At 42.5% G+C, this 18,739-nt stretch overlaps 1 protein-coding gene across 2 annotated transcripts; it reads left to right on the forward strand.

The window, feature by feature from the left end:
• The first annotated feature begins 208 nt into the window (after positions 1 to 208).
• EIF3M (eukaryotic translation initiation factor 3 subunit M) lies at positions 209 to 18,145 on the forward strand. Of its 2 annotated transcripts, XM_088470436.1 has the most exons (12): positions 209 to 315; positions 1,856 to 1,988; positions 3,040 to 3,178; positions 4,896 to 5,019; positions 5,175 to 5,269; positions 7,873 to 7,896; positions 7,984 to 8,067; positions 9,500 to 9,599; positions 10,509 to 10,590; positions 15,967 to 16,110; positions 16,502 to 16,562; positions 16,957 to 18,145. In XM_088470436.1, exons 1-12 carry the CDS (start codon positions 274 to 276, stop codon positions 17,078 to 17,080), a joined length of 1,152 nt encoding a protein of 383 aa, XP_088326562.1. In that variant the 5' UTR covers positions 209 to 273; the 3' UTR covers positions 17,081 to 18,145. The 2 variants fall into 2 exon arrangements, with proteins under 2 accessions (XP_088326562.1, XP_088326563.1); XM_088470437.1 differs by lacking the exon at positions 7,873 to 7,896.
• Positions 18,146 to 18,739: the final 594 nt, after the last annotated feature.

Consider the following 18,739-nt stretch of genomic DNA (forward strand, 5'->3'; position numbering starts at 1 on the left):
TTGCTAGTTGTTACCAATTAGGTATTGCCAGGTGTGTGTGTGTGAAACTTCGCGGGTGTAATACCCATTGCAAACCAACAAAATGGCGTACAAGGCCAGCTGCTGGCGACATGTATTAACTACCGCTTACTGTGCATGCTTTCCATTAGCCAGCGCGCTAGGTTTCCGTACTGACGTTACGTTGCCTCCCCTATCTGTAACCCGGAAGTGCTCGCCGGCTCTGGCTCCCTTTTCCGGTGCTGCTGCGGCGTGATAACAGCAGGCGGTGCAGCCATGAGTGTCCCGGCTTTCATCGATGTGTCCGAGGAGGATCAGGTGAGGAGGTGCTCTCAGCCTCTCCCGGGGGCACTGCGTGCGGTGATCCCCGGGGAAACCGATGGGGGGGAGGATGAACACTGTGCTTCTCCTGCTGCTGGCCGAGCTCAGGGTCTCTGCCCCCTCCCCCAATCATATAGAGATGCTGTACAGTACATGGGAGGAGATAAAGTACCAACCAATCAGCTCCTGTCATTTTCAAACAGCCTGTAAAGTGACAGGAGCTGATTGGTTGGTACTTCATTTCCATCCACTTTCTCTCTCCAAGGCTTAGTACATCTCCCTCTATGTAATTTCCCCCAGTTGCCCCTCTATGGGGCCTGGGCAGTGATACTTGCTGGCTGTGATGATGTATACATACCTAATACATAAATATATATAGATTCCCATGGTCAGCAGCATGGAGTGATGGTTGCTGCTATTTCCTATGTGGCTAAAGGACCTCTGTGACGTATCCACCACGTGACCGCTGCAGGAGGGCTGGACCGCTCCTGCATTACCATCCACTAGGGCATAGAGGGGGAATAAATATTTGTGGCGAGCCACCGTGCCCGAAGCGCGGCGAGCGGACACTTGTGGTCCCCCGTTAGCATCCCCGCCACTCCCCCTTTCAGGCCGGGTCATGTGGGTGTGACGTCACAGGTCCATCAGCCTTGTATAGTCTAGACCTAATGGAGTGATCTCTGAGGTGCTATAGGAAGCACGTCGTGCTGGTCAGTGTGAGTGCCATAGGGAGGGATGGACATCAGTGGGTGCGGTTTAAAAACTAGCAATGTTCTCTGCCATCGACAAGTGAAGATCTGGTGGTGACGCAATGGCGTGTTCTCCCTCCGGCTCTGAGGGGTTGCTGTGGATCACCCTAAAGGTAGGCCCTGCATTGTCTGTCCTGGCTCCCTTTTTAGGGTGCAGTAATACTTCAGACATGGGTGTAGCTGTTCTGAATTATCACCCCATGCAGAAGACATCCCCAGGATAAAGAGCTGATCACCCATCTCTAAAAACAAGAAGCAGCAGACCCCCCTCCCTCAAGCATTTTGGGAGACATTCCAGTGTCTCTCTATAGTAATATTTAAGTGTGTATTTTGAAAAAAGAAAAAAAAAAAAGATACTTGTAACTCTCACATGTAAGTTCAGAAAAACTTTTTACATCAACACAGCGTCCAATAAAGACCCACGTCATTTAACCCATTTCTCTTTTTAGAATAAATCATCTGAAAGATTAAATGTGGTGTTTTGGGAATTTTTTTTTTTTTTTTTATATCTAAAACTACGAAATACATTATTTATTGGGAGAGGTGTCCCAACATTTGTGCTTTAATATAAGGATATATTTTTTTTCCTACTTTCACCTAGTCTGGATCTGCAAACTAAAATCCGTGTTAACTCTGAGACCCACGCTAACTAAATGCGGAATTCTAAGGAGTAGCAAATAGTTGCAGCTTTGGGTTTTAACCTGCGTTAAGCAATTTTGACCTATTCGCTGTTAATTGATTTGCCCCGTAAATGTGTATACGCTAAAAATAACTATTCTTTTATAAAGGCGGCAGAACTTCGTGCTTGCTTGAAATCTAAAGGCGCAGAAATATCAGAAGAGAATTCGGAGGGTGGACTCCATATTGACTTAGCGCAGATCATTGAGGCTTGTGATGTCTGCTTAAAGGAAGATGATAAAGGTTGGTTTTCTTGTAAAATGTAAAGGGGGTATCTTGTTATGCTGATTTGTACACTCCGTCCGTCACGGAACACTTCCAAAATGACTGATATTAGGCTGTTGAGATACTTAAAGAACCCCCACCCATAAGTTAGACTACTCCCACCTGTAGACTTTATAATGTGAAAAAGTGTTCTTCAGTCAAAATGTTTATAATTTACTGTGCAGGTGGCAGATAAAAATATGAAACCGCTGTCAATCCACGGTGGTCCTGTTGGTTTCTAAACTAATTACAAACTGACGCAGCACACATAGCTCCTGGTCTATTTTGTCTAGTTAAAGGGGCCTATCCATTAGCAGATCTTTCTAAAAGACAAAAGATTTATCTTTTTGAAAATTCCTGGGGCTGCTGTGACAGATATCTGTCATGTACATGACAGATTTTTGCAAACGACGAACGAAATTGCATGACGTCATTCTGGGAGTGGATTTTTTTATTTTTTATGTTTCTATTAAGTTTCATTAAAAAATCGTTCGTCGTTTACCGCAACAGATATTTCTAATATCTGTCAGCGATAAACGACAATTGACCAACATGTTGGAGAGACAAAAGACCCAATTTGTCAGCCGCGGGAGCGCGCATTTTTATCGTTCAGAGCCTATCCATTAGCAGATAAATTGAACGATAAATCGTTCATCGTTCAAATTTATATGCTAATGGATAGGACCCTTAACACTTGTAGATCATGTAGTTAGAATCATTGTTTGGATCTAATAGTCTTCCTTTTCTTTGTGGCTGGTAGTAATGAATACTGCTGTTGTTTTCTATATATTTCAAAGGACTTCAAATTATTCTACAGAATTCTGCTGGGTTTTTTTTTTTTTTAATTGATATAACCCTCGACAAGAGATTACCAATTGGTTTTATGTACATTATTGCTGAAACGTCCAATTCATAAGGCACTAGAATGAGAAGATATTATACCACGTTGTAGTTTTTTCTTTTTTTCTCCAAATCCTGATACGAATTGAATTCGCCAGCAGTCATCTAACTTCTACAATGTAATTCACAGATGTAGAGAGCATCATGAATAGCGTTGTGTCGCTGTTACTCATCTTGGAGCCAGATAAGCAGGAAGCGCTCATTGAAAGCCTATGTGAGAAGCTAGTGAAGTTTCGGGAAGGTGAACGTCCATCATTAAGGCTACAACTGTGAGTAGTCCCATCCCCTACTGTCACGAGCATTTAATGCTTGAGCATTGTCTGAAAACAATTGAGCCTTGCAGAACATTGGTACTCTATTTTCTAAACGAGCTGTGCATGGTCACCCTCCGCAGGCCTGTGTAATAACCCTGAAGGTGTGTATCCGCTAGCAGATAGTGGAACGACAGTACGATTACAACATTGTATTTGTGCAGTCGTTCCTCATCCCCTGTAGTGCCTACACTAAACGATATGTCGTTCAGTGTAGGCACCCTCTCTCATCCCCAAACATGCCCAATCTGTCGTTATCGGCATGTTCAGGCGATTGATGGTGAAAACGACCAGCAGGAGTGCGCATCGCTGGTCGTTTTCGGCATTTTCATGCCTGATTTGTGCACGATGACTGTTATCGTTCAATTGCTCATTTTAATCGCCTAGTGGATATGCAGGATTAGATTGTGCTAAAACGTCCACTTGTAAGGAACCAGAAAATGTATATACTATATGTTGAGTATAAACTTTCCTAGGGACATAGGCCCTCATTCAGAGCCACTCGTTCCGAGCGATGTTCGCACATCTGCGCATGCGTACGGATCGTTATACGCATGCGCGAACCAGTCAGTGCGGCCGAAATTCATGTGCTCGCAATATAGCGAATGCCTGCTATTTTGAGTGACAGAATGAGGCGTATGTGGGTGGTAACAGGGGAAGGTGCTTGAAAATGGGGAGTGGAGATCCGAACGCAGGCGTGTTTAAAGGTCAAAACGGGCGTTTTATGGGTGTGCATAATTAATACAGCAGCGTCATTGACCACGTCACTGGGTTATTTTATAGCCAGAACTTCTCGCAAGATAGCGGTAGCAAAAACCAACCACAAGAATAGCGAGCAGTTCATACGCTGGTCGATGTACTCGATTAATCTAATAAATAGCGGACATGACGTATGGTGCGAGCGGCCAGGGGGCATTTTTAACAAATAAACGAGAATATGTTTTGTTCGCTCATTCAGACTTAGAGGTGTGAACAGACTGCAATTTGCGAACGGATCATTTGAATAGCCACCCCTTGTTTTTGAACGAACGACCGCAAATAGCGAACGGCTCTGAATCAGGCCCATAATTTGATGCTGATAAAACCACACTGCCCTGCCACGGGTGCAAATGGAAACTGTTTTGTCTCGCAGCATAAATTTGTTTTTGTAGGTGCAAATTTTGTGTCTAGCATCTGGATTTGCTCTGCACTCTAAATGCTGTTTCCTTCACTTTGGGGAGCTGTTTGTTTCTATTATTATTCCTGTATTTAGAATATGACTCAAATCTGTCATTTGCATGGCGTAATCAAGGTTTTGCTGTATAATGCAGACCACATCACACGTGGGGAGTTGCGGACCTAATGGTCCTATAACTTGATCTGCACTTTAACCATGTCCAGTTATTAAATGGATGTTCCCAAAGATGAAAGAATACAGAGTCCTATGTCTCATGTAGTGGCTGCTGGTGGATCTATAGAAACTGGAGTACAGTTGGTTCATCCAGGTTGATCATTCTTGTACCCTATACATATCCCAATTACCAGACAAATGTAATATTTTGGGACGCTTATGTTTTTCTATAAATGTATGGAATACACCAACAATGACCCATTTAGTCCAGTTGTACATAGTTGTGGATGTATTATTGCTTTCTTGCAAGAATAGATTTCACTGTTGCTTTGACTTACATTTCAGGCTGAGCAATCTCTTCCATGGAATGGATAAGAGCACCCCGGTCAGGTACACCGTATACTGTGCTCTCATTAAGGTAGCAGCCACCTGCGGCGCTATAGTATACATTCCAACAGATCTTGATCAGGTTAGTGCATGGCTGATGTTCTCTGTGTAAAACAAAGAAAATGGCTGTTTTGCATTGTAGTGAGTGGATCCGGTTTTCCTGCACGATTACAAGGATTGTACATTTGTGGAGCCATTGTTACCAGCTTCCTATGTTTTGTGTGCTTGTCTTTTCAGGTTCGAAAATGGATTACTGATTGGAACCTCAACACAGAAAAGAAGCACATTCTACTTCGGCTGCTGTATGAGGCGCTTGTTGACTGCAAAAAAAGGTGCTTTACCTCAATTAATCAGTGTGCGGGTTCTGCTTTATATAGAAAGGACACTTACATTTTTTTTTTTTAAAGTACATTTAGTCTACGGCATTGTTATACTAATAGAAGCGATCATTGTCAGAGATGATTACACCGTTAATTCTGCAGAATACTGCAGGTGCCCTGTGTAGGTAAATATCTGCAAGTATATTGGGTTTTCCAATATGCTTCGCCCTAATCTGTCCGTATGCCAGTTAAAGGTCCATTTTAAAAAATGACTACAAGCTAGTGATGAAGGGCACATCTCAGTATCACAATATCCTAGTAGTAAAACGTATATAAAGAGTGCAAGTGTCCTTTTGCTGCTAGAAATGCCTTGCGGTATCTGCTGTTGCCATAGGGGTGTTTGCATTGTGATATTTTATTGTGAGGTGACCGTTTTTGAGCTACACTGGTCTATACCAGCACTAATTTCTATACAGCTGCTGTGCAGTGCTCCTGACTTTCAGGCATTAATCTTGAGTGCCTGACGCCCCACACCACACATGTGGTGCAATCTAATCAGCATTGTGGTGGCTTTAAATTTTGCATCGCTATCGCCTGCGGCATTGATAAGCTTGCGCTAATTGCTGAATTCTCTGGGTGGTGGTTGTGAGTTGATTGGAACTTATGGAAGACAGTAGCTATTTGCTCCAATTGAAGAGAACAAGTATTTTATATTCTTGGTTAAAACTGGATGTAAGGGATTTAATGGCTGCTTCTACAATATTTGGGGGGGTCCTATAACACGGGAAATTCCAGGCGATGTCATCTGTCTCCAGGTTGACTGGCTACCCCTGCAACTTACTGTGGAAACAAATGACAAAATCAGTTTGCTTTGGAGGTACAGGGGGTCAAAAGGGCAGGAACTCTACCACTCAGTTCCTGTCCCTTCTGAAGATCGTTACCGGCCACAATAAATATACTCCTTTTTATTAGAGAATCCAGCCAGATGTGACTGTAATATGGTCGGTCATATCCCAGTTACAAGTGTTATAGTTGCGACTATTATGTGCTGGACACGCAATGAGAGGATGAATAAATGGAAATGCTGAAACAAATTGGGGAAAGAAAGGTAGCTGTTTCTATGAACTAGCTGTTCCTACTAATGTCTGGTATTAGATTCTTATTTAAAGTAGAATATTTATAGCTGTGATATGGCACAATGGGTAACTTTATTTACACTGGCATGTTGGGCCATTGTTTGTGTTCAGTTCTGATCAGGATGTCTCTGTGGATTTCTTACGGTCGATAGACATTCTCCTAGTCTAATTAGGTTCTCGCTGGGATGCAGTCAGGAAGCCAACGGTCGCAATGCCGACCGCCGGCTTCCCCGACTGTCTAATCCCGACAGGGGTCTAATGACAGGCGACTAAATACCGACGCCTATCATTATCCCTTCGCTGGGAGCCCGACACCCTGTATACCAAACAAAGGTAAGCCGGGCGGCAGATGCGGACAGCCGCGGGGAGGGTTAGGTTTTAGGGTTAGGCATCCCCCCGAGAGACTTAGGTTTAGGCTGCTGGAAAGGAGGTGTTAGGTTTAGGCACTCTTGGAGGAGGTTAGGTTTAGGTATCCCTAAGGGAGGGTTAGGTGGGGGAGAGGGTTAGGAATAGGTAAAATACTTACCTTGTCGAGATCTCCTCCGTTGGGCATCCACTGTTGGGATTTGAACCGCCGGGCATAGGTCCGGCGGTTATTCATACCGATCCTGTTCTCACTTGTGTTTGTAGGGAAATAAGATTGTACGGTCCACTGGGACTGAAGGGAGAGCACATTGCTGGCTATTGATCTTGATTCTAACTAGAACATCTGTATGGTTTGTATCTTTCATGTTGAATCAGACTTTGCCTACAGTGAAGCATCCTGATAATGAAGAGCTTGCGGGATGCATTGGGTACTATTCATGTTGGGGCGGGGGGAGGGGATTACACATTCTAAGAGTCTTGAATTGGCAGGAAAATAAACGTAGGTCATGTCAAAGGTTTGATCAAGGGGATAACCATGGACCTATTGGCCTCTTCATAATCCCACATCATGGAATATCCTCCTCGCTACTCTGGGAAACATAATCCTGTATTGAGCAATGTCTCTATTTTGAATCAGAGGTCAACATACACTGGCCACAGATTTCAGGCACTGCAAGGTGTAGGGTTGTTTTGGAAAAATCCACTATTCCATCCCTCTGTGACCTTCCTTTAGCTTTGTGCTAATAGTACTCTCTTCTTGTTCCTATCATTTTGATAATATGTGGCGTAAAGTGAAACAAGTGTTTTTCCTTTGTGCTACAAATACAATACATTCTAATACATTCATTCTGGGATCTGAAATCATCTGTAAACTTCCCACCGTCGCTGGAATACGTCTCCCAACATCTCGTAAGTTTGAAGCTTATAAGTCTCCAAGTATCTTGATCAACAAGGCGGCTTCGCTTGGGATAATTGTGCCTGCTTGCTTACAGCTTGATTGTGCCAGCCAATCATTTCTCTGGTTGTGGTAGACAAGCTTCTTGTTTATAGTAACCAATTAGTTATAACATAAGAGAAAATGCATGTCTCTAATGAGTCTTCTTTTCTAATTAGCGATGATGAAGCAGATCCCCTCAGGTACATTTCTCATTCATTATACATTAACGTTTCAGTAACTGGGTCCTGGCAGCACATGACCATTTACTATAAACCTTTCCTTTGCAGTGATGACGCGGCCAAGGTGATGGTGGAGCTGCTGGGAAGTTACACAGATGACAACGCGTCTCAGGCCCGCCTCGATGCCCACAAGTAATATCGCCGACCCGTTTGTGGTTTACTGTAACCGATATAGGCTAGCCTGTCTCCGTGTATTTATAGCACAGGGTATATATGTTACCAGCACGCCCAGTGATCTCCAGCTAGAGAGAACAAAAGTGTGTGTGTGTGTGTGTGTGTGTGTGTGTGTGTGTGTGTGTGTGTAATTTTTTTTTTTTTTTTTAGTTATACAGTGCAGGATATATAATGTTACTGAAGTATTTGTTAGACTATGTAAATAAATATTTTTGCAGCTAAACAAGAAATACGCTGCTTATGACTCACTCCATATCTAGCTGAATTCTGTTCCTCGGCCAATTCATTTCCAGCGCAATTTACGGTCTATGACGGGTCAGGGAACATTTTTACCTTTTACCCCAAATATATTTAGATACGCCGATGTTACCCCCTTGATTTGAAAGGAAGGAAATCCTATAGTTGTGCCCCCATATAATGCCCCTGTAGTAGCGCCCCCATATAATGCCCCTGTAGTGCCGATTGTACAAAAAAAGAAAAACTTACCTTAATCCCCGCTCCTGCATCTGCCGCCGTCCTGTCCGCCCGGCTGCTCCTCGGAACTATGGGAGAGACGTCATGACGTCTCTCCCATAGTGCGCATGGAGAGAGCCGGAAGTTGGAGTTCAGAAGAGAACTCCAGCCTCCAGCTAATGCGGCGCTGCAGGGAAGGAGCCGGGCACCCGCTGGTAATAACATCTCAGCGGGCGTCCGGCTTAAGAGTCTCCCTGCGGCGCCAGGCTGGAGGTCACTGGCACCGGGTGCAGCAGCACACCCGGTTCACGTGCACCTCCAGCCCTGCATCCATTACCCCCAGGAATTTCAGTTTTACCCCAAGTGGGGTAATTTACCCCTGTTCCCTGACCACTGGTCTATGACTGTGTTACCGTTCCCTGCCGTCCTTTCTTACTGTATTGTAGTTGGACCAAACAGACAGTACAGAAAGGCGGGGTGTGCTGACTGGTTGGGTTATGGTTCCCGGCGGTCGGGATGCTGACGGTCAGAATACCGACAGTCAAAATCCCGACACCCATAGGCAAGTATATTACAGCTAACCCTTCCTCCTCGTTGCCTAAACCTAACCCTTCCCCTTAGTGCCTAACCCCTGATACTTGCCTTCGGGATACTGGAGCTGGGATTTTGACGCTGTCGGGATCCTGGAGCCGCGATACCGACATTGTCGGGATTCTGGCATCTGTATTTAGACTGTCGGCATCCCGCTCGCCGGGATGCTGACTACATCCCATGATGACCAATCCATCCGATAAAACAGACTCCAGATTAGAGATCAGAAACTTCTCTAAATTGCACAGCTGTATATTTCTACTAGTTTACATTTTTCTGGGCTTAATAAATGGTCACGATACGGTTTAATATCCCCAAATTGATTTTCTTTATTTGTTTTACTTAGGTGTATTGTAAGAGCACTCAAGGACCCCAAAACGTTCCTGCTCGATCACCTCCTTGCTTTAAAGCCAGTAAAATTTTTGGAAGGAGAACTTATTCATGATGTAAGTAGCACCCAAATATTGCCATTTATTGTATTGGTAAAGTAATTGTAGAAATATATACATGATGATAAAGCATCTTATTTTTATTATTTTTTTATATTCTGGCAACACTTTATGCAGCATTATACAGTAAGGGGGTTTATACTAATACCGTAAACAAAATAAACCTTTTCCAAAATGTCTAATTTTTTTATTTAAATGGTCTGTTTTGCTGGGGTTTCTAAACCCCTGTACATCGCCGGTAAATTGAAGCAAGCACCACTGTATTTACTATTCATCCTTTTTGATTGTTATATAAACTACCATTGGTGTTCCATTTTTTTTTTTTTTTTTTTAAATAGGTGTTTTCTTGTATGTCTTTCCCTGGGTGTTTTGCTCAAAATCGCCATATCTGACTGACTAGTCAGAAGGGGAGAAATATGCGTGGATCATGTCCTCTTCGTTCCAAGTAGGCAATCCCGGTCTTGGCAAAACAAAAGAATGGAAATACAGTGACCTACAAACTTCCCAAATAATCACTCAGCCGCAGTATTTTACTATGGAAATCCTGGTGCTGAGCGCTCATTGGCTGACAGAGGCAACCCTTCTGCCTCTCAGCCAATGAGCGATCCTCACCGTTGCCTTCAATGGTGAGAACTGCGAAAGTAACCTTAAGTAACCTCGTGGTTCTCACTATTGCGGTTCCGAGCATCGGCATAGTGACTGTGAGTGGAAGCTCATGATTTGGACATATTTTACTATATTATAATTTATTTATTTTTTGTGCTCCAGGAGAACATACATTTTAATATGCTAACCACACTATTGCTCAAATTGCATGAATAAAATTTACTGTTTTTTAAAATAATCTGATATGAATGTTCCTTGTCCTGTGAATATAATAACTATTTTCCTGTTTATTTCTTCAAGCTGTTGACGATATTTGTCAGTGCCAAGCTCTCTTCATATGTCAAGTTTTACCAGAGTAACAAAGATTTCATCGACTCACTGGGTAAGCGAGTTAATGACTTTGTAATACAACTTGTAGCTAAGATTATTGGGTGGGTTTTATAAATGCACAATACGGTCTAAAAAAGAAAAAAAGCCCAGATAGAGTATGCTCTAGACGGGTAACAGATGTCATGTATAGGAATCGAACACTATTGCTTCCCAGATTCCCTAACAGTTGAGACAGGTCTGGGGCCGGATTCATCAGAGGACACAATGCCGATATTTTTGCAGATGGAGCAATTTCTTTGCTATTGCACATGTGCGAACGCCGGGCTGTGCACGCGCAGCGATTGCGAACGAGTTCTGTGCGTGCAGAATTTAAATGCAAAGTGAGTGACAGGTAATCAGCGATTGAGGGTGGTAACGTAGAGGGGGGGGGGTGTAGTTAGAAAAACGCATGGGCCTGCGTAAATTAGCCATTGCGACTTATGCAGTATGAAAGCTCTCAGCGTGTCAGAGCCGCTGTATTTGAGACAGGTCGGACCTGCCGCAAGGGCTGCATGGCATCGATGTTACCGATATTCACGCTGGTACACTACGTCTGACGCAGATGAGAAGGCATCCCTATGCTTGGGTAAGCTTTGGAACTATTGGCATATTTTCACAGCTACAGTCCGTGGGAAATCGCAGTTGCGATCGCGTTAGCATCCTCTGCTGAATCAGGCCCCTAGTCAGGAAAATGTCCGTATTAATACCTCTCTAGCGGCTGTGTGGACCATTTCTGCACATTCAAGCAATACGGTTAGTGGTAAGCTCTTCAGGGGCAATTCAGTGATCAGCGAAGGCTGCAAAGTGCAGTTACAATGGTGGCACATTCACCAACCTTTTTGCCTCCTACCCCACAGAGGTGCACAAGGAAACTGTCCATTTTGTGGTACTGCCATGATGTGTGCACCTAGATATCGCAACAGGCCTTGTACTTGTGTTGAAGCAAAAAAACTGTTCCTACGTATGGGGAAGCAATCTGGAAGCCGACTGCCTATATACCGGCAGCCGGCTTCCCGACTGTCTTATCCCGGCATGGGTGAAATGCCGGGCGTCGTGACGTAGTGATGCCGGGCGCCGCGAGCGGACAGCCGCGGGGGGGGAGGGTTAGGTTTAGGGCTCCCAGGGGGGACTTGGGATTAGGCACCCCCCCGGGAGGGTTAGGCTAGGGGGAGGGAGGGTTAGGCACCCCCCGGGGGGGGGACTTGGGGTTAGGCACCCCCCGGGGGAGGGACTTGGGGTTAGGCACCCCCCGGGGGAGGGACATAGGGTTAGGCCCCCCCCCGGGGGGGGGGACTTAGGGTTAGGCCCCCCCCAGGGGGGGGGACTTAGGGTTAGGCGGCCCCCCAGGGGGGGGGACTTAGGGTTAGGCACTTGGGGGGGTTAGATTAGTGGATACCTATCCATGCGGCCGGCGGTATTTCATACCCATTCCCTACGTATGTACTGAAACCTGGTTCTGTAATAGTGTGAGGGTTACTTGCGTGGTTCTGTAATGGTCTCTTCTGGTTTCTTCAGGCTTTTGAGGCCTTGCTGCATTAAAGGGATTTTAGTTCCATATATATATTTTTTCTACCTTAGTATTTTTCTAGTATCATTAAGGATAAGTGGTGTGGTCTTGCACATGCTGGAAAAAAGAGATAAATCGCACACCAATCAATACGTGTGCCTTTTTTTTTTTTTTTTCTATTGCTTTGGTGACTTATTTTCCCATGTGCTTTTATCAATGCTAGCTATTGGCTGCACCTGTTAATGTATTAGAATTTGGGTTGGTGCCTGTGGGGTTTGGGGCACCTTTTATTGGATAGCTGTAGGGTCTTTCTAATAAGGTACCACATTCACTACTCTGCAACAAGTTGAGTCCTGCAGAGCTGGAATAAGAGGTCTCCCAGCATTCTCCGTAGGCTCTGAAACATCAGGCACTGGCAATGATTACAAGTCTGTTTTATTAATCGCTGAAGAATAGGTTTTGGCAAACTGATGACCGTGGGATGAGGCAGGTTCCTTCATATTTGTGCACTTCATGCAGCGTGGGGGAATAAGCGAAGTGTCAGTAAGAAGAGGAAGAGAAAACAATACGCTGCAGACTGTGATCCTATAAACTTGGCGATCCAGTCTGTTGGTGTTAATTTGTTTCATAGCATGCATCTGTGTGATGGAATGTTAATGTCAGCAGCTCTGTTATTTACACACCAAGGGAAAAGGGAGTACTCATTAACACTGTGACACTCCCCCATGCATGTGTAATTGACTGTTTCAAAGGAGCACGGGTCCATAAGCTATTGAATGCATTACAATTACATTTTCCATATTGTTTTTTTTTTCCCTATTTGGCTGGGGGTCAGAGCCAATGCCAGCCATGTTAAATTACGCGTTTCACAAATGATGCATTAAGATTCTGACTGCTGCAATGGACGTGATACGCTGGAAATGCTTCCACTACAGATGTTTGTACTATTAACTTTAAATGTGATGTCCGATTCCTTGTGACAATATACTGTATAAGTTTGGGTATTCATTGATTACACTTGTGACATTATGGAAATCCACTATATACATACACAATTACATTTGTCCTTATTTGTATTAAGACACTTGTAGATGTTGCATCCCCGCTTTTACTTGTGGCAAATGCCCAGTATCACTACATAGTTTATTGAGATGTAAAGTCTGATTCACCTTTGCCTATTATAAGTGCCGAATGTACTTCCTGGGTTGTTTCTCGGCTTCTATTTTGGGGCTGTACCAACCAATACCAAAAACTTTAATGGCTCTTCGTTTGCTTGAAGACTGGGAAATGGTGATGGTACACCGAGAGCTCATCACCCCATATCAGCATAGCTTGGGGGATTTTCATGAGTACTCTGCTGCCAGAGAAGTCGCACATCTGTCCAATGATACTGGATTATATCAACTTCAATGCTGTACAAGTGTGTTGTACTAACTAATACTGTATCAATAGTTTTTTTTTTTTTTTTTTTTTTACTGATCTTTATCTGGTCTTGGTGTCCACTGCAGTCGCGTCAAACAGCCCCTCTTAGCGAGCCTGGTCCCGTGAGATTCTGCTAGCGCTCAGTCTTTGTGGGGGTGCACAGTTAACAATGTGTACCCAATGTTCTGACATATCGTACCGCAGGTACACATCGAGCGATGTAATGAAGGACTGAACAATCCCTTCTTCTGTCCTTCATTACCTGCAACCGCGCCGCATGCGATATCGTCCGGTTGGCTGTGCAGCCCGGCCGATATTGCTTGTGACCGTGGGAGCGCGCAGTTAGTCCATACACGCTGGACGAGCCGTGATATATTTCTTTTCTGTAGAGGTGCACTTGACGCCACAGTTTTCCTGATGCAAACTAATATGATCCTCGCATCATTAGGTCTTGCGCCTTCCCCTATGTTGGGGGTTCCTGTTTTCTGTTCCCATCCTGAGCCTCCGGTATGCAGCCCTGTCCTCACTAACATAATCACACGAGTAAACCGGATACTACCTCCCTCCGAACCTGAACACTCACCTCCTGCTGCTGTGACTTTCCTGAGGATCTGATTGGCTACACAATGTGTTAACCCCACCCACTTAATTTCTTGGCACATCCTGGATGATCAGGAATTGAAAATTGGATACAATTAGATAAACAGAAACTATTCATATGTTCCTGCATAATGTTTCCTGCGGTAGGCTGCTTCCCAGTGTTCTTGGTTTAGCATTATATAATCATGCAGTTGTCTAATCAGACGCCATAAAGATATGTGCACTCAAAGTAAAAAATAAATATGGTCTCCATAGTTGTGACCTTTTCTGGATCTGGCTTATTGGCCCATGTCTGCAGACCCCATTTTTTGGCATGTGATTCAGAAAGGAACATTGTGTGTCAGGGCTGGTGATGCTACTAAAAACACACTGCAGTGTTTTAACAGATTACAGTGCAGCCCTCTTACTGCCATCATAACAGGACATCACTTTACAGAGTATTTGTTGAAGATAATTATACCGGGAAGTTTATTTTAGATGGTATCTAATTTGATTTGTTAGTTCTCTGACACGAATGTGCTGATTCCTTGATTACTAATTAGAACACAAGCATGACAATTTGTCACCCGCATCACCATTACTTGTACACCTATTATTCCTTTGTGCAGAGCAAGCCTTTTTATGCTGTACAAAATTAATTAGGCTGCATTTGCTAATTATGCTAATTTGTGCTAATTTATGTTTATATTTTTTGGTGATGTTTTGACCATAGCCTGTGTGAATGCCTTGAGTTATGACTTTTTTTTTGTAGTTTTTATTGCCTGTCTGCCCTTTTCTTGTAACTACTGCCAATTAATTAATTTGTAAAAATCTTGTAACCTTATTAAGCCTTCATTTATGTATTCAGGTAAATGTAATTGCCAGGCAAATATTCTTTCACATATATGTAGCCAGGGGAGACATTGAATACTGGTTTTATTTGATGAAGCCGTGCTGTTTATTAAAAAGTCCTTTTTTTTTATTTACTTTTAAATGTTCAGTTTGGGACACTTAATTATTTTGTACAGGAGATAATTTTTTTTTATTTTTGCATATAATAAAACGAAACCTACACCCAAAATTGTAAAAAATAAATAAATAAATATTTTAATTATGTGAACAGTGGTGGTTGTGTCGTTGCTTGTTACCAAGATGCAGCAAGTTGAAGTTTGAATGCTCATGGATTTAAAGGGTGGCCATTCAATTCGGTGCACTGTGAATATCCACTGGAAGGAGTTCCCGGAGCTATTTAATTCCGCGCGCTAAGTCCGACTTAAGTTGGAGAATGCTGATTAGTGCGACTAAAGTGCAGATCGCGAGGATGTTAGCGGTCTGCTAAGCTGGAAAACTGCCTCGCAGCCGACACTTTAGTCGGATTTCTGCTTGCACCCTCAGGAGGGTGCGAGAAGAAATCCTTTAGCCGGCCCAACAGCGCGCTGAATTGAATAGCTCTTGGAACTCTTTTCCGGCGCTATTAACTGTGCTCTGAACTGAATCGCCCCCATAGCAGGGTTTTGGGAGTGGGGGGGTGGACTGGTTACAGTTACTGCCTTCCCAGATTACTTGGCAAAACTGCTTTTTAAAGGGTTTTTTTTTTCCCTTTTAGACTAATTTTTTTCCTATTTTTTGATACAGCGGAGTATATATGTATGTATTTTATTTGTGGAGACATAAACCTGTCCTTATTTTATTTTGTAATGCAATTCTAAATTACAGGCACTTTGAAATCATGTTTTTAGTTTTCTAGAACAAATTAATTAGGAAAAACGTATAATTCAACTGTGATTCAAAAGTATACTAATATCTATGCATGCAGACTTGCGTTGATTGTTAAAAAGCCTGCTTTGTGGAACCTCTTTTGATAAATCGTGTTTTTCATAGGTCTTTCGCATGAGCAAAACATGGAAAAAATGCGGCTCCTTACATTTATGGGAATGGCTGTGGAGAACAAGGAAATTTCATTTGATACGATGCAGCAGGAGCTACAGATCGGGGCAGACGATGTGGAAGCCTTTGTAATTGATGGCAAGTCATTCTCTTTGTATCCAGCAGTAATTTGCATGATGCCCATTTTACACTCGCAGCAGCCAACAGAGCATGTAACAGTGCAATCTGTTTTACTGTGTAAGGGTGACTTAACGTCTGGTCTAGCAAGTCCTGCTAGTGATCTGTTGTATGCTTAGACTTTTCCTTTTAGCACTGTGTCTGTTTATAGAGCTGCAGTAGTTGATTAGTTGGCACATTAGAATTCTACAGTATATAGTAAGTTAGTGTTATGGTTGTCAGTCTTTAAAACCATTAAGTTTACATCTACATGCAAAATTCGGATATAGCTTATATTATACCGTTTTTATGTACAGGTTATGCCGCTTTGCTTTTTGTTAAATATATACGGTAACTATGTCTGTATTTGCAGCTGTGAAAACCAAGATGGTGTACTGCAAGATCGACCAGACGCAGAAGAAAGTTGTCGTGATGTAAGACATTAATTTCTCTTCCGCTCTCTGCAATCTAGCTGGTTTTTAATTATTTCACGTAATATATCTATTTAATATTTTAGACTCTTCCCATCATGTGCTTGTACTTAAATGCTGGCTATTTATCATAATTTTATTAAAGCCTAGACCTGAATGTGATTAGCTTATTTAATGAAAGTGTCCTATTTTCCAGCACATTTCACTTAATGACCGTGATAGTAGCCTGAATGTTAATTAGCTACACATCTCTCTCTATAGTGGATTTGTGAAATGGGAATTGTATTACTGAACTGCAGTGTTAAATGACATTGCTGGAAAGTACAGTTTTGAATCATTGCAAAGAAAACACGGCTGTGTATTTAAATCCCCTTTTATTCTTATTTTGCCGTTGTAGTCACAGCACACACAGGACCTTTGGAAAGCAGCAGTGGCAGCAATTATATGACATCCTCAACTCCTGGAAAATGAACCTAAACAAAGTAAAGAACAGTCTCCAAAGTATTTCCACTGAAGCTTGACTCTCTCTCTGTAGCCCGTCATCCGAACTGAGCTTTGCAGCAGCTCTGGACCCTTGTTACTCCCACAAGCTCCATCAGCAATTCTCCTTACATTAAGTCACTTAGAATTCTTAAATTAAAGGGAAAAATATATATCATGAACTTCTTCCTCATGTGATAAATAACATTCTATTTCAACAGCGTTCCATGTCCTTCAGATAAGACCAATGCAGACACAAATCCTGTTCATCTCCTCTGTCCCACTCAGGAGACCTGACAACTATATTGGGCTTCCTGCTTAAACCCAATCAGAAGATCTTCAAATCTCTCTCATGTTGTGCAGACGGAACCTTAAATAAAGGGGCAGAGTATATTATATTTTTCCTTTTTGAAAAGGCCCAACTAGATTTAAATTTGACTACTGTGGATGTTTTTATGCAGTCTGATATAAAAAAAAAAAAAAAAAAACATTTTTTTGTTGTCATTGTGTCTAACTCTGTGTCAGTAATGTTTGTGTTTTTGACTCCTGAGTATTTTGCTTTTTAGAAAGAGTGTCCATAATATACAATGTAAGGATGTTAGAAGTCACAGATAAGTTACATGCACAAAGCACCAGGTGTGGTATATATCCTGTCAACATTCATATATCGACATTCATGTCGATGATGGGATTTCCCGTTTACTTGTCATCTCGCCCTAACCTTCTGGTATCGACATGTTGAGTGACTATCTGACGCATACCCTTCTCTAATATACAGAATTTATATTAGAGGTGTGAAATTCCTTAATGATGCCTATATTTTCCAATGATAAATGAAATTACATCAGAACTCTTATTATAAGACATGGCATAATCATTCACTGGTTGTTGTTTTTTTTTTTTTTTTAAATATATTTAATATAGCATCATTTTGTATATTGTGATGCAATTCAATTGCCTATTGAAGTAACTTTTGCTAGTTTTTAGTGGAATGCGCTGGACTTTATATATTTCGTTTTTGAGAATGTGTCTCCAATTTAAAGTCATGAAACAAAATAATGACAGTTTTCCGCTATTAAAAGCCAATGTGATGGCTGAGGACGTTACTGCGCTACTGTCAATGATTTCTTTTAGAGCACATGGGTTATTGCCAAATAAGAGGTGTAGGCTTCTGAAAACCAGAATGGAGGAATCTGTGGTTTGTCCGGTCTATAATCTAAAACCTGTTTCAACAAATGTGGAGTAGTCTAAAGCCGGTTTCTGCATTCCTGCATTATTTGCCCTGTGGTTAGGGGTAGCTATAACTCTGCATAAATACATGTAATATGTCCGTTTGTGAACCTTGATTCATTTCAGACAGGATTTTCACATTAATTCCCCAGTGTGAATAAATTGGACCCTTTTTAAAGGGATTGTCCACCTTTTGGCAAACACCACTAGTTGGGTTACTTCCCCATCTGATGTGTACGGTAGCTACAGGTTACAGTAACAGCTTTAAGATAATACCATTTTGTTAAATTTATGCCTCCTCCATTTTGGGCTAACTAAAGCCAGATAGTATACACCACAATACATACAGAGGTCACCATAATGTGTCATTACTGCCCTGCTGTGCTTTCAGTACACAACCAATAACCGGAAGTAACAAACCTCTTCCACAGCTGTGATGTCTTTCCTTTGTCATATATGTCATACTAAAT

This window comes from Taudactylus pleione, unplaced genomic scaffold, assembly GCF_031769625.1.
Source record: "Taudactylus pleione unplaced genomic scaffold, aTauple2 ptg000100l, whole genome shotgun sequence".
In the NCBI taxonomy this organism is placed as follows: domain Eukaryota; kingdom Metazoa; phylum Chordata; class Amphibia; order Anura; family Myobatrachidae; genus Taudactylus; species Taudactylus pleione.